Source organism: Mauremys reevesii, linkage group 1 (genome assembly GCF_016161935.1).
Source record: "Mauremys reevesii isolate NIE-2019 linkage group 1, ASM1616193v1, whole genome shotgun sequence".
Classification (NCBI taxonomy): domain Eukaryota; kingdom Metazoa; phylum Chordata; order Testudines; family Geoemydidae; genus Mauremys; species Mauremys reevesii.
The window spans coordinates 344,937,631-344,953,373 of record NC_052623.1 but is presented as its reverse complement, the minus strand read 5'-3'; the positions used below and the strand labels follow the sequence as shown (position 1 = coordinate 344,953,373).

The following is a 15,743-nucleotide window of genomic DNA, read 5'->3' as shown; positions in this document are numbered from 1 at the left end:
AAAACAACAAAACAAACAACAAAAAGGGGTTTACTGATCTGGCACAAGTCCAAGTTTGACCCCATCCCTCATCCTTCCTTTGTACATTGCCTATTCAGACTTATACCTGGTTTACACTACCCGGTTAGGTCAACGTAAACTGCCTTGCGTCAACCTAGCTGTGGAAATGTCTTCACTTAAATCTGGCTCCTTTCAACGTAAGTGCCTCTGTACATCAGGGGTCGGCAACCTTTAGGAAGTGGTGTGCCAAGTCTTCATTAATGTAAGGTTTCGTGTGCCAGAGTGGCAGCACGGGTGGCAGATGGAACCCTAGGATGGAAGTGGGCTGAGCGGGGCCGGCGGCCAAGACCCTGGCTGACAAGGGGCCGGCAGCCGGAACCCCAGACCGGCAGCGGGCTGAGCGGCTCATCCCACTGCTGGTCTGGGCTTCCGTAATCCAGGCCGGCAGTGGGCTGAGTGGGGCCACTAAAAATCAGCCTGCGTGCCACCTTTGTGCCGCAGGTTGCCGACCCCTGCTGTACACCAATTTAGTAACACCAACTTCCTGAGTGGGAGTGTCAAAGTCAATGTAATTAGGTCAATGCAATGTCAGCGTAGACACTGTGTTACTTATGTCGACTGTTACTGGCTTTCAGGAGCTGTCCCACACTGACAATACAATTGATACAAGTGCTCCTAATGAGGAAGCATACCACCGACACAAGGAGCCAACTGTGCACACACACTAGCAATTTAATAACCGCGGTGGCTGTATGCTGACGTAAGTTAGGTCGATATAATTTAGTAATGTAGACATGGCCTTAAGGTTCTTTGAGGGGAGGAATGGGACTTTGCGTAGCTCTAAAACTGTGCTAAGCACGTTGTGAACAATTGGGAAGACAAACACCACATAAGGAAGGTTTTTATTTTTAGTCTTGTGGCAGATCACTCAGGGTATGCCTACACTTAAATAGCTGGAGTGGCACACAGCCACTGTAGTGCTTTAGGGCTTGTCTACACTTGAAATGCTATAGCAGCACGGCTGAACCACTGCAGCTGAGCATCAGTGTACAACTGCCTATGCCAAAAGGAGGGGATCTCCTGTCAGCGTAAGTAATCCACCTTCCCGAGAGGCAGTGGCTAGGTTGATGGAAGAATTCTTCTGTCAATCTAAAGTGGTCTACATGGAGGCGTCGATGTAGCTATGTCTCTCAGGGGTGTGGATTTTTCACATCCCTGAGACATACCTATGCTTATATAAGTTCCCACTGTAGACCAGCCCTCCAAGTCCTTGAAGAGACTTCCACCAACACCCAATTGAACAACAAAACTTTTGTCATTCACAGGTGCTTAACCCTCACCCCGCCGAAGACAAAAGTTTTGCCACAGCAAGCGGCAGTGAAAACAGCTCGTTGTCGGCAGGAGCGGTCTCTCGACGACAATGCGAACCCCGCTCGTAAGGGGTGGAATTATTTTGTCGGCAAAAGTGCTGACAAACAGCATTTACACTGCCTGACTTTTAGCGACATGAACGTGTCGCTAGAAGCTGTGTAGTGTAGACAAAGCCTTATTGTCAGTAGAAGATTAGGATCAAGGGAGCTTCCAAATGTGTACGTGCTTGGTATAAAAATTCAGCAGCAACACCACCGCTCCCTGCCGCCTCTAGCAAGGCAAATAGCGATACTGAGTGTCTGACAAAAAGTGAGTCAGTTATATTATCAACAATAACGAAAAAATCCCAGTCTCCCCTCCCTTTGGGCTTCTCAAGGTCATCCTATCTACTCATCTTTGAACAATAAGCTCCTTGGGACAGGCCCGGTCTTACTTTCTCACTTGTATGGGAATCCAGCAAATTGCAGGAGCTTAGCAAATAATAATATTTGAAAGAGTAGATATTTTCAGATTTTGCATATTTGTCTCTAGTAGGTAGAAACTTTGACTAAGCAAACACTGCCAGTAAATACCTGTTAATCTTTCCTGTTACAAATATAATACATTCTTAATGAAGGCACAGAGGCCCTGACTGAAAACCAAAGGGTCTGTTTTCCCATTGAGGCATGTGGGATTTACATTATAATTCCCATTAGCATTGATAGAAATTACCCATGTAAATCTACCATATGTATTGTAAATGGGAAAAGAGACCACCAGTATTTCAAATCAAAGCAGACTTCTACCAACTTCATACATATTCATGAAGAGTTTTTATTTTTCTTCCATCATCTCTCTTCCAATCAGTTACAATAGTGGAGTAAGAAACATCTTGTAGAATGGTCTCAATCATTGTTCCAAGCACTACCTTTATCATTTTTAGAGGACAAATGCAACTCTTTTCTACTTGTTATAAATCAATTTTTAATTTTAAAAAGAGAGCAGACTTTTTATTTTTATGGAGGAGTCTTTAAAGACCCATCTCCCTCCATTCTGGAGGCAAGCCAGCATGTGAATTTGATACTGGCTTGTATGACGGAAGAGACACAGATACATCGCTTGGTAATTCTCTCTGCATAATCAGCAAGTACCCCAGGATGGTTCTCTATAAATGGATCCGCTGATAGTAAATCATGTTGGTGTAACAACATTACTACACTAACAAATTTATTCTTGAAAAGCACTTAGTACAATTCATCAAAAACAATTTGAGCGTAACCAAAAAGCAATTAAGATGGCACATTGCTGCCAGATCCTCTAAAGAATCAGAGAAATAAAAAAAATAAAAATAAAAAAATCTCAAAAAATAATTTTGGCCCAGATTCTGTAAACACTTCACTTACATGCATAAGTGTTTGCAGGATTGGGATGTTAAACCAGACCCCTGTGCCAGACAGACCTCCACTAAAATCAGTGGGGCACTAAATGAGCACAGGAATCTGTCCATCCTGATCAGCTTGTAGGATCATGGGTGCCAGGTTTGTATAATTTTTGGTCATGCCCAGCACGGCTTGAAGCAGAACTGTCTCATCTCTACGGACAGCTCTGAAAATATAAGCCCAAATGTTGGTAGAGCCAGGCCCACGTTCCTGAATACCGGTGGAGCACGGGCACCATGGGCCCATGTAACTCGCCGCCTATGTGTAGGATTAGTGCCTTAAGGCCTTACCTAAGCAAAGCTCCCACTGGCTTCAGTGGTGCAGGATCAGACCCTTGCTTTGTAATTATCATTATTTCTTTCCTTTGGTTACAATAATCCATGCGTCCCCTTCACCTTTTTCTTCCACGCTTGTCTGTGCTGTCTTCTACACTTGGAACTCTCACCCTATCCCCTTGTGCAGGGCACTAATCCTCCATTCATTCAAATCTCTCCTTAAAAAACAAAAACCTGTAAGGCCCATAAACCCTAAATTACTGTATCTCTGAAATATACAGTCACACTAAAACAAACAAATCCACAAAACCTGAGTTACTGTCACACCATCCTCTGAATCTCCCAATACATGTGAGTCCAATCATTGTCTATACAGGGATATAGTCAATCCAGGAGGACTGAAACCTAAGCTTCTGAGAGCAGGGATAGTACTTTCTCTTGTACAGCATAGGGAATAACAACAGTAATCATTTTTGCATCTGCTACAAATGAGGAATACATGTGTCCTTATAAGACACACAAAAGATATCGTTCTATGGCAATTATTAATATCTCTGGGGACAACTGCAATTTAGTTGACGTATTGGAGCATGAGCTTTCGTGGGTGAATACGATGAAAGTGAGTATTCACCCACGAAAGCTCATGCTCCAATACGTCTGTTACTCTATAAGGTGCCACAGGACTCTTTGTTGCTTTTACAGATCCAGACTAACACGGCTACCCCTCTGACACTTGCAATTTAGTTGACAATGTTTTTGGATAGACGCTCACAACTGCCATTTAAAATTTTGATAAACAAGATATCGGAATTGAGGCAGGTTTTATATTAGAAATTTGGAATTTAGGTTGAATATCAGGGAAATTTCTCAGACAGAGAGATCTTGCAGATTACGGAAGAATCTTCCAAAGGAGTAAAGAAAGCTCCTTAGTGACATTTAAAGCACTAAGAAAATATACATTTAAAAGCACTGGAACATCCACCTCAGGGAACAAGCCAACACGGGAAGCGAGATGGACAATATGCTCCAGATTCCATCACAATTTATCCCTAACGGTCCCATAAGAACAAAAGCCTACATGTATATGTGCCCTGTGTTGAAAAAACTGGCATTTTAGATCTCAGCTACAATTGTATTTCATATCTGGATGTAAAAAGTAATTTAAGTCCAATTCTGCCACCCTTACTCACGCAGAGTTGGATTTTACTCACAAGCAGTCCTCTGACCTCATTGTGCTACTGATTTCATTGCGCTCCTCAGTGTGAGTACGAGCGACAAAATCTGGCCCTTAAGGTGCTATGAATTCAGTAACAATGGTTTTAGTAAGTACAGAAACAAAGTCTACAGAATAAAATATTAATATTATGCACCACCACTAGGAATCCACTTTAAAACTTAAGGCCTATGGGAGCAGCATGCACTAGGCCCACACCCACAGTCTTTCAAGGTGATAACTATAATAATGTATTTATACCTATTATAATCATCTGAACACAGGTAGATATTTAGTATAGTAAAAAATAGTATTTGGAATAGCTAATTTAGATCATACCATTGGATCCTACAGTTCTTGTTTCATTTTGGAAGCTTTTAGACCGAGTCCCATATTGCCCTGAAAAATGGCTAGCTTGAGGTGATACTTCATTCCATGCACCATTCTGAGAAGGATGGAGGCTCGTCTGGGAGTCCGCCAGGGCAGTCAGGCGCTGGGCCCATGCTAGATCTAAATCCTGGGGTTCTTCCTTCAGCTTTTCTCCTTCTTTGCCAACTCGCTGATAGATTCTTCCAGTGCTGTCATTCAGTAATCTTCTCATCCCTGTAATTTGTTTTTTAATTTCCCGGCTTTCATCTCCTAATGAAAACAGAGCCACAGTTATCACTGTAAATTAGCAAAAATGGTAATGGGTAGAGATTAGTGATTTTAGATGCCAATAAGAGTTTCTTGCTGCAGGACTACAAAACAACAAATAAATAAAAATAAAAGACATACTCGAGTGGTAGTTATGTATTCTGCCATGCTTTAATATGGCAGTAGTTGGGATATCTATGGTTAAAAAACCCTCTCATCTTGGCTTTCCTAATACTGTTTTTAAAGCTCTTACATACACCATACCATGGTTTTTAAAGCTCTTATGTATACCATACCATGGTGTTTGCTGTTTTCTGCTGAAGGAAACAACAATGGGTACAGCTCTTTCAAATACACTTTCATTTTATGAGCCTAATCCTATTCAGACATTGACATCAATGGGATTTTCATCTGAAGCCTGGTCTACACTAGGCGTTTAAACCGGTTTTAGGAGCGTAAAACCGATTTAACGCCACAACCGTCCACACTAGGAGGCACCATATATCGATTTTAATGGCTCTTTAAACCGGTTTCTGTACTCCTCCCTAACGAGAGGAGTAACGCTAGTATCGGTATTAACATATCGGATTAGGGTTAGTGTGGACGCTGATCGACGGTATTGGCCTCCGGGAGCTATCCCACAGTGCACCACTGACCGCTCTGGACAGCAATCTGAGCTCGGATGCAGTGGCCAGGTAGACAGGAAAAGCCCCGTGAACTTTTGAATATTTCCTGTTTGCCCAGCATGGAGCTCCGATCAGCACGGGTGGCGATGCAGTTAAAAATCAAAATAAAGAAAGAGCTCCCGCATGGACCATGCGGATGTGATCGCTGTAAGGGCAGGCAAATCTGTTCTATCAGCGCTCCGTTACAGAAGACGAAATTCAAAATCATTTTTAAAAAATCTCCAGACAGACGCCATAGCAGGGGCTCAGCGCACTGCTGCGTGACAAACGTAACGGAAAGGCCAAGAATCAAATGGACGCTCATGGACTGGAGGACTCAAGCTATCCCACAGTTCCTGCAGTCTCCGAAAAGTATTTGCATTCTTGGCTGAGCTCCAAATGCTTCTAGGGTCAAACACAGTGTCCGCGGTGGGTCAGGGCATAGCTCGGCAATTTACGCACCCCCCCACCCACCGCAGAAGTGAAAGGGAAAACAATCCTCTCTTGACTCTTTAACATGTCACCCTATCTTTACTGAATGCTGCAGATAGACCCGATGCTGCAGCACTGAACCCCAACATCCTTGCTTCGCCCCGCCATGGGTGGCTGATGGTGCAATACGACTGGTACCCGTCCTCATCATCAGCCTATTGGCAAAAGGGGCAGTGCAAAAGGACTGGTAACCATGATGACCAGCATCTGTTAGGTCGATCAAGGGCGCCTGGTCCTAATTTTTCATGGTAGATGGTGCAATATGGCTGATAACCATCATCGTCATAGAAACAGGGGGCTGAGCTCCATCAGCCCCCACCCTTCATGTGTAAAGAAAAGATTCAAGTGCCCCTGAACTAGCAGAGGGATGCTGGGCTCCTCTCCTACACACTCCTTACTGTCCTGTCTGGACTATCATAGCAGCTGGAGGCTGCCTTCCACTCATATCTCACTAACAAATCACTGTGTCTTATTCCTGCATTCTTTATTACTTCATCACACAAGTGGGGACAATGCTACGGTAGCCCAGGAAGGCTGAGGGAAGAACGGAATCAACAGGTGGGGTTGTTGCAGGAGCACCCCCTGTGAATAGAATACAGCTCATAATTTCTGCAGGATCTGACACAGAGCAGCTGTGCTCTTTGGTTCTATGATACAGTGGTTCTCTAGTACACTTGCCCATATTCTAGGCAGGACTAGGGGACTTGCCCATATTCTAGGGGACTTGCCCATATTCTAGGCAGGACTGATTCTATTTTTAGATACCAAAAAGGAGGGATTGACTCAGGGAGTCATTCCCAATTTTGGCTTTTGCGCCCCTGGCTAAGAGCAGCCAGGGGCACTTATGACAGCAGCAAATGGAACAGTGCAAAAGGACTGGTAGCCACAATCATCTTATTACCAATTTATGGTATGGTAGATGGTGCAATATGGCTGATAACCATCCCTGCTATCATGCAAAAGCAAAAGCATGCTGCTGTGTAGCACTGCTGAATCGCCTCTGTGAGCGGCATCTAGTCCACATACGGTGACAGTCACAAAAGGCTAAACAGGCTCCATGATTGCCATGCTATGGCATCTTCCAGGGCAATCCAGGGAAAAAAGGCATGAAATGCTTGTCTGCCGTTGCTTTCCCAGCGGAAGGAGTGACTGACGACATTTACCCAGAACCACCCGCGACAATGAATTTCTCAACCCGGAAATTCAAAGGGGCGGGGGAGGGGAGGCGGGGGAGGCTGCGGGAACTATGGGATAGCTACGGAGTAGCTACCCACAGTGCAATGCTCCAGAAATCGACGCTAGCCTCGGACCGTGGACGCACACCACCGATTTTATAAAATCTGTTTTACAAAACCGGTTTATGCAAATTCGGAATAGTCCCGTAGTGTAGACGTACCCTGAGTTAAAGGGTACAGGATCAGACTGTAAAAAGAGGAGCCAGATACCTATTAAGGGACAGACCCAGCTCCCGTTGAAATCAACAACATAGCATAATTGGAAAAGGATCAGTCCCTTGGTCCTCGGAATTTCATCATAATGGGATACATAGAAATAAATTAAACAACAGCTAATATATGTACAGCCTTATATAGCCAAACTTCTGGATGCCTTAAAATGCAGATTATATGAGAAAAAAGAAAATATGTACAAGAAAAATGTGTTTCAAATAAATTCAGCACATTTAAATAATAACAGTTACATACTTAATGCTCTCAGCACCATTTAAGAATTAATTTTATGTATGAAACTACTGATTGCACAATGAATATATATGTTTTGGGCAGATAGTAGCTATTTTTCTCATTAAAGTAGGCACTACATTTAATTAGTAATAAGGAAATATTCATAACTACTTCTGAAATAAGAAGCTTCTATTTTTTACTGGTAATAGAAAAAAAAATCAAACATCACAAGCAAGAGGAATAATGAAGATCAAGAAACTGATCAAATCAATCCTCCTCTTAGAATACATTTAAGACGGTGCTACTTGGCATCATCTGTTCTTTAGAAAAGATTTCAATTTCCATTCTTACATACCACCCCAAAATAAGACATTTTAAGGAAAAATAGCTGTACAAAACAGATTTTGGGAAGAAATGTATAATGGATCCAATTCAGCAAGGTCCTTAAACACATGCACGACTTCAGGAATGTGAATAGCCAGTCTCATCAACTTCAATGAGACTATTCATGAAAATTAGGCTGTTGTGATGCCTAAAATACTTGATAACAGTTAGGCAGTTGAGAACACAGCACATCATGTTGACCAACATGGTCTCATTGTTTCCTTGTACTCTCCTGTCTGTATCCATTTGCTGTCTCTTGTCTTACAGACTGTAAAATCTTTGGGGTAGAGACTGTCTTTTTGTTGTGTCTGTAGAACATATTCTGGGGGGAATTCTGCGCCACTGCACAATGCAGAATTTTGCAGAAATTAACATTGTGCATGCAGAATTTCCTTTTCCCCACAGAAATGGACTGCACTGCTGCTAGTGGCCACTAGAGGCTGCTGGACTTAGAAGAGCCCAGCTTGCACATAGAAGACACTGCTGGGGCAGGGAGAGGGAGCTAGAGGGTTCCTGGCAGCTGCAGTTCCCAGCATGCCTTGAGCAGGGTCGGCGCAACCCATTAGGCGACCTAGGCGGTCGCGCCTAGGGAACTAACATTTGGGGGGGGGGCAGCCGTGGCGGCTGAATGTTCGGCCGCCGTGGTAGTCATCAGTATTTTGGGGGCGGGACTTTCTGCTGCCTCTGTTGGGGGCGGGACCTTCTGCCGCCTAGGGTGCCAAAAAGGCTGCCGGCGCTCCTGGCCCTGAGGGAAGGAAAGGACGGCATGCAGGAAACTCTGTGCAAGCCTTAGACTGAGCATCAGGCGGTTTCTCCCTCTTGGATCCCTGGGCTCTGGAGAGAGGAGGGGGACGGGCGTCTGGGCAAGGGGGGCCTGCAGCTGGGCTCTGGGGAGGAGGAGGTTCGGGTGTATTGGCTGGGGGTTAGCAACAGGTGGGCTCTGAGAAGAAGGGGTTGTGGTGGTCTGGTCCCCTGGCTGGGAGGAACGTGACAGAGAAACAGGAACTGGGTTGTCATAGGGGTTTCTTTAACTCTCCACTCCTGGGGAAATTTGTGTGTGTGTCTGTATTGTTACAGACGTACTTGCTGATAGGTATTTTGAAATAAATTACCAAAATAATTGACACTGGCATGATTATGTAGTGTTATTTTGACAAATAAAATTTGCAGATTTTTAAAATATTGTGTGCAGAATTTTTAATTTTTTGGCACAGATTGCCCCCAGGAGTAACGACACTTAGCGCAATGGGGTCCTGGTCCATGACTGGGGCTCCTAGGTGAGCCAGCAATACAAATAATAATAGTTATGTGCTTTGGTACCTTGCTGAACTGGAGCCTACTTTTTTTTTTTTTTTTAAACTAATACACAGTATGGGTCTGTAACTGTGCATCCTGCAACCCCAGTGTGCCCATGGGGCCAGCTATGTTGAAGGAGAGCTTTGGTCTTGAGTGAAGAATAAACATGGGAGGACAGCTGTAAAATCTATCTCCCATCTGACTTAGCTTCAACATTGCCATGTCTGGCTCTGCTCCACCACGGAGCTGTGCGTAGAAGTGGCAAAATCTAGCCCTATTTTAATATATCACAAGCATTTTTCAAGAGAAATGTTCATAACCAAGGTGTATGACAAAACATACTTATTATTTCTTGTTCAACTATAACTCTTCTATGCCAAAGCGTAACTAATTTGTAATTTTCAAGTGGCCTAACTTCAAGGTGTCTTAATAAAGCTCAGATACTACTTATTCTGAGGAATGGATGTGCTCTCTTTAAAATAATGTTAAACTGTTTCCTTAATGTGTGAGAATTTGTGTACAGAATTTACAATATACTGCTTTGAGAATCATCAAAATACTTCAAATTAAAACAGGTACAAACTGAATTCTCCCACTGACAAATGCATGTGTGCTTCCAGGTGCTAAATATTTAACTGTATTAAGTAACAACAGCATATTTATAGCAACTTGAATTGATGAAACACCACTGGTAATGTTGTAATGTAATGTCTAAACCCCTACTTCACCAGTATGTTTTCACTAGTTTTCTTTATTGTTATACTTTCCCTGTATGTAGTATGTTGTCTAAATGCAGGTCATTGTGTACTTTTCATATAATTTCATGGGCTGTCTTTATCACAGTGGTACATAGAATTACATAATTTTGCTATCCCACATTGTGAAAAAAATTATATGATTATACTGTAGTAGCTAAGAAATGGTATGTGATCATGAAATGAAAATCTCTTTTGAAATACATGTATAGGCACAAGAGGGAAGAGTTAAAATTACACGTTCATCCTTTGCTTTGGCATTTCCTGACTGAGTGCATAAATTAAACAAATAACCTTAATGTTCCCTTAGCGCAGTTTAATTTAACTTCCCATTTTTTTATTTTAAATAAAAAGTAGGAAATATTTAAAAAATAAAACTGAATATATCTTTTACTTTACACAGCTTCAAAGTTTTGCTCAATTACAAATAATCGCAAGAGAGCATTCAAGTTCTTCCATTCAGAACATCACCAGAATGCTGCCTTCCTGGACAAAGGCCAGCAAAATTCAGCTGCTGTATTTGAAGAATCTACACGGCCCAATTCAAAGCACTTCAAGGGACCAGGGAATTTAAAGCACACAACTACACACATGTGCATGCCCAGTGCATCCTTTCTTATGTGCATTGCTAATAAGCCAGCCAAAACTCTCATACTCAGGCTATATGATTTACAAACACTTGGTCAAAAGAAAGCGAATTTCTCCTGGCACAAAAACATGCAACCCTCCTCTGCAAGGACTATTTCCATACCAAAACACAACTTTCAAACTTCAGCTGTTTCTGCTGTAATCCTCTTCAGACGTCACCAAATTATGGTTTTGAAATAGAGGCAATTAGGAAGGCCAGTCAGTAGAAAAGGTGGGAATAGGACTACCATCCTCATGCCTCCCTGCTCTGTGCACGTTTCCCTAGATTCAGGAAGTATTTTGGCTGAGAAAATAGAGGCAGGAGGGGGATCCTTTTTATCAGATCATATGTTTTCCAAAACAACTGAAAAGTTGTCCTGGCTGTTTTGTAGCTATCTGCTATTTGCCATTTCGCTTTATATCTAAATTATGTACATCTGGTATAGCAACATTTCCTCATTGTACACTTTGGCCCCAGTCCTGCAAGGACATGGGCCAACCCTTGAGCCCATGTGAAACCCCAGTGAAGTTAACAAAGGTCCACATGGGTGCAGACATCCATCTCAGCAGAGCAATTTACAGGATCAGGTTCTTAGGGTCAGATCCTCCATCAGTGGGAGTTTTGCTATTGACTTCAATAGGAGCAGGAGTTAGCCCTGGATGAGCTTAGCAAAGGGGGTGGGGGTGGGGGAAGCATCCTTTACTGTGTGTGCTTGGAATAAGATTTTCAGAAGCTTGTAATCAGTCAGATCAAAAACATTTTCCCCTGGAGCAGGGCTACTGTACTTTCATGCTACATTACAATTATTAAACTACAGCTAGATATTTCAGCTGGAGGGTTGTTCAATATGTAGCTAAATTAACAGGGTTGCATGAATTTTTTTAAATGAAGAGTGTACTTCAAATCCACCCCCCACTAGGAATGCTAGGAACCATTAAGAAAACGACAGATAATAAAGGCAGAAAATACCACATTGCCTCTATATAAATCCATGGTACACCCACATCTTGAATACTGTGTGAAGATGTGGTCGCCCCATCTCAAAAAAGATTTATTTGAATTGGAAAAGGTTCCGAAAAGGGCAACAAAAATGATTAGGGGTATGGAACAGCTTCCATATGAGGAGAGATTAATAAGACTGGGACTTTCAGCTTGGAAAAGAGATGACTAAGGGGGGATATGATTGAGGTCTATAAAATCATGACTAGTGCAGAGGACATAAATAAGGAAGTGTTATTTACTCCTTCTCATAACACAAGAACTAGGGGGTCACCAAATAAAATTAAGAGGTAGCAGGTTTAAAACAAACAAAAGGAAGTATTTCTTCATACAACGCACAGTCAATCTGTGGAACTCTTTACCAAAGGATGTTGTGAAGGCCAAGACCATAACAGGGTTCATAAAAGAACTAGGTAAGTTCATGTAGGATAGGTTCACCAATGGCTATTAGCCAGGATGCGCAAAGATGGTGTCCCTAGCCTCTGTTTGCCAAAATCTGGGAATGGGCGAGAGGGGATGGATCACTTGATGATTACCTGTTCTCTTCATTCTCTCTGGGGCACCTGGCATTGGCCACTGTTGGAAGGCAGGATACCGGGCTAGATGGACCTTTGGTCTGACCCAGTGTGGTCGTTCTTATTTGAAAACACAGCTATATATAAGAAACCCTTTTGCAAGTTTAACTATAGTAGCTGCTGACAAAAAAAAATCATACCTGGATATAATTCTATTAAAACTAACAAGTAATTTCACAGACTTATGTAAAGTCAACTTTTTCTGTATGAATAAATTGTGGAGGATATTATTCCTGGAACAGAATATATTCTTGGAATTACTGAGTAATTTATGCACTGTTCCACCGTTCCAAGTACATGTTATTTATTTTATCATGACAAAATAAAGTTATTAATCTGCTGACTTCCATTTTAACAATGTGAAATGCTGTAAAATGCACAGACACCTGCATTACAGTACATTTCAGTTCCACTTTATATCAGCCATAAACATCTCTGTTTTGGACACCTCTTCAAAACAAATGCACACAGCATACTGTATGTGGCATTCGATTTTATGAAACTATAAAAATTCTTCACTGTTAATTACACAGACAAATGTCTCATCACACATTTGGTTACCAGGATAATAATTAGTTTTCCACATTAACCTTTCAAAGACAGAGCATGAATTTCAAGTCAAAAGCACTGTAAAAAGACTCAGATAGGAGGTACCTTACATTATACTTTAACATTTTTGTGAAGATAATAAAATACAAAGACTGAAGAAAACAAATAGTGTATGCAATCAACTTTTTAAAAGACATTGTGTCTATATGTAATAGTATTGTCTGCATGATACAGTGGTACAATCCTCTCAAGGACTTGCATGCTCATCTCTGAGCTAACATTTTTGTGCTAAAACAGACATGCTGTCAATATCTGCCAGACAGTTATGGGGCTTTACTGATTCAAACATCAGACCCAGAGCCTGAGCCTGACAACCTTTACGCATGTGAATTTAATGGGACTATTCAGGATCAGAGATGCTGGATTTGCTTTCAAATCCAACTCGCATTGATGTCAACTGAAAGACTCATATTGACTTCACTGGGAGGTGGATCAGGCCTTTAATGAGGTGATGTCTTGAGTATCTTCAAGTCCATGGGTTAAGACACTTAGCTCTTTTCTGCAGAGGCTCAGAGCCTCTCAAGATCAGACTCTTGATAAGACAGGAGTGAAAATGTAAAAGGAAGAGTACACAGCCACAAAAATGACGAGCGGCTCAGTGATAACCAGTTCTATCAAGTTGTAGTTAAAGCAGACTATATATTACATCTCTGTTTTCTTTACGCATTTTTGACTATTGATTTAATTCAATTTTGCGATGGCAGTATTAGCAGCCAGGCTACAGAGGTGAAAGGACATTACATTAAGACATTACATTAATCCTCTGTCCCACCCAGGGCAGAAGCAACACCAAACAAATAGCAGCTTCCCGGAAATTGAATTTCTGTTATCCAGATGTCAAAGATGTAATACCCCAATTACACAAACTATTGCCAGTGAAGCATGCTAGTGGATATGCAATGTAAATGGGGTGAACAGAGAGCTGCAAAACTGCCCAGTCAGCATCTGGCTCTGAGAGTGAGTGATAATTAGCACTCTGTGTAGACTCTAATAAACATTTATGTCTGAAACTACAACTTTTAGCAATGTTAATAAAAGGATATATTGGCAATCTGTAAAATAAAAAGGTCTTGAAGAGAATGTCATATTAAACAATGGCATACAGCTCTTTGCACTGCCCCCTAATTGCAAATGGCTACACCGTGTTGCTCATAAATTAATTGAGAAAAGAACATACCTAAAAAAACCGATTGTGTTTCTTTGGTCTCCCCATTAACATCATTGCTGTAGTCAGAGATCTTATATACCTCGTGATGATAATCTGGAATGAAAAAGGATAAAAAAAAATTAGAGCTCAAGTGATCTGGAAAAAATGAATGCTGAAGACATTGCTACAGCTTTACTACATCATTTATCAATATATCTGCAGTTTATTCCATGTACATCAAATTAACCACAGAAAATGTGCTCTGTATCAGCACTTCCTAAAAAACTTTGCTCACACTGAAGAGAACTGAAATATTGCACAGATTTTACGGACAAGCTACGCCTGGCATAAATTACTCTGTGCATTTTCACAGAATATTATTTCACCAGATGCCGATTATCTGGATTCTTGCCTTACAGATGGAATGCAAATATATAATGTAAATGAAATCTTTACCCTCTTATAGGCCAAGGGTAACTTTCACACTTTATCTCAAAACAAAATTAATTAGTGATATACATTATGGAATAAATTTTTAGCTCTGTGACCCGATCCTGTGCTGCTGATGTCATTTGGCCATTGAATTCCTATGGGACCAGATTTGGGCGCTATATATGGATACTGACTCATGGCAATTGATTTCCACAGCCATCATAAAAACACTGATTTTCTATTTCAAATGAAATGCAACCTGGATAAACAGTCTGAGCTCTGACCACGGGTGTGCATTTAGTAAGAACAACTACATTCTCTACATGCAGATCAGAAGAGAGTAGCATTTACAACTGGGAATACTGGGAGACAGCACGCCAGGATTCTATTTCTGACTCTGCTACTGACAAACCTGACAGTGACCATGACCTTGGGAAAATCACTTTGGACTGAATAATAAGGTACTAAGCAGTTCTTGTGAGATATTGCACACCTTCAACTCCTACTGACTTTAACGAGACTTGAGCATGCTCAGCACCTCACCAGGAGTGGGTTCTTGAATTCCATGTGTCTCAGTTTCTCCCTCTGTAAAGTGTTTTTTATAACATTCACTTGCTTCATAAAGGTGTTGTGAGACTTCCTTAATTAATGGGTGGGAAAGTGCTTTGAGATAGTCAGAAAAATGGCACAACAGAAGCGAGGAGTATTATGTTCACTCCTTTTATGAGAAAGGCACCTGCCTCTCTGACAAAATAATCAGGTCCAAAATGTAAAGATCCCCTAATATACGGACTTTATTGTTACTTATTATTTGTAAAGCACTATTAGTGTGACCACCTCAAAAAAAAAAAAAAGACTCCAGCAGCAAACCAAAATCACACATAATACAGCAACATGACAGACAGACAGAAGGGAAGGATGAGGATTGTGAACATAAGGAAGGAAAGTTGAAAAAGTGAGTGATGATAGGTAAGTCAGAAGAAATGAGGTTTGGTTTTGGTTTTTTTGGATGGGGGCAGATAGATGGATGAAGGAGAATTAAGCTGCACAGCACATGGGACCAAACATAAAGTTCCAGGCACAGAGGTGGGAAAAGTTAAGTCTCTTTTGTGAGAATTATAAAAAGAGGATTTACCAGAATCTGATACATTATTCACTTTTTCCTA

The 15,743-nt window shown here is 41.5% G+C and overlaps 1 protein-coding gene across 3 annotated transcripts in view; it reads right to left on the bottom strand.

Annotated features, from left to right (window-relative positions):
• Positions 1-15,743, bottom strand: part of BEND7 (BEN domain containing 7) — a 62,026-nt gene that overhangs the window by 32,774 nt on the left and 13,509 nt on the right. For all 3 annotated transcript variants that reach the window (XM_039519356.1, XM_039519354.1, XM_039519355.1), the window contains exons 2-3: positions 14,176-14,259; positions 4,617-4,916 (exon numbers count right to left, since the gene is read on the bottom strand). In XM_039519356.1, coding sequence (XP_039375290.1) covers positions 4,617-4,916; positions 14,176-14,259 — 384 coding nt within the window. The remainder of the gene's footprint in view (positions 1-4,616; positions 4,917-14,175; positions 14,260-15,743) is intronic.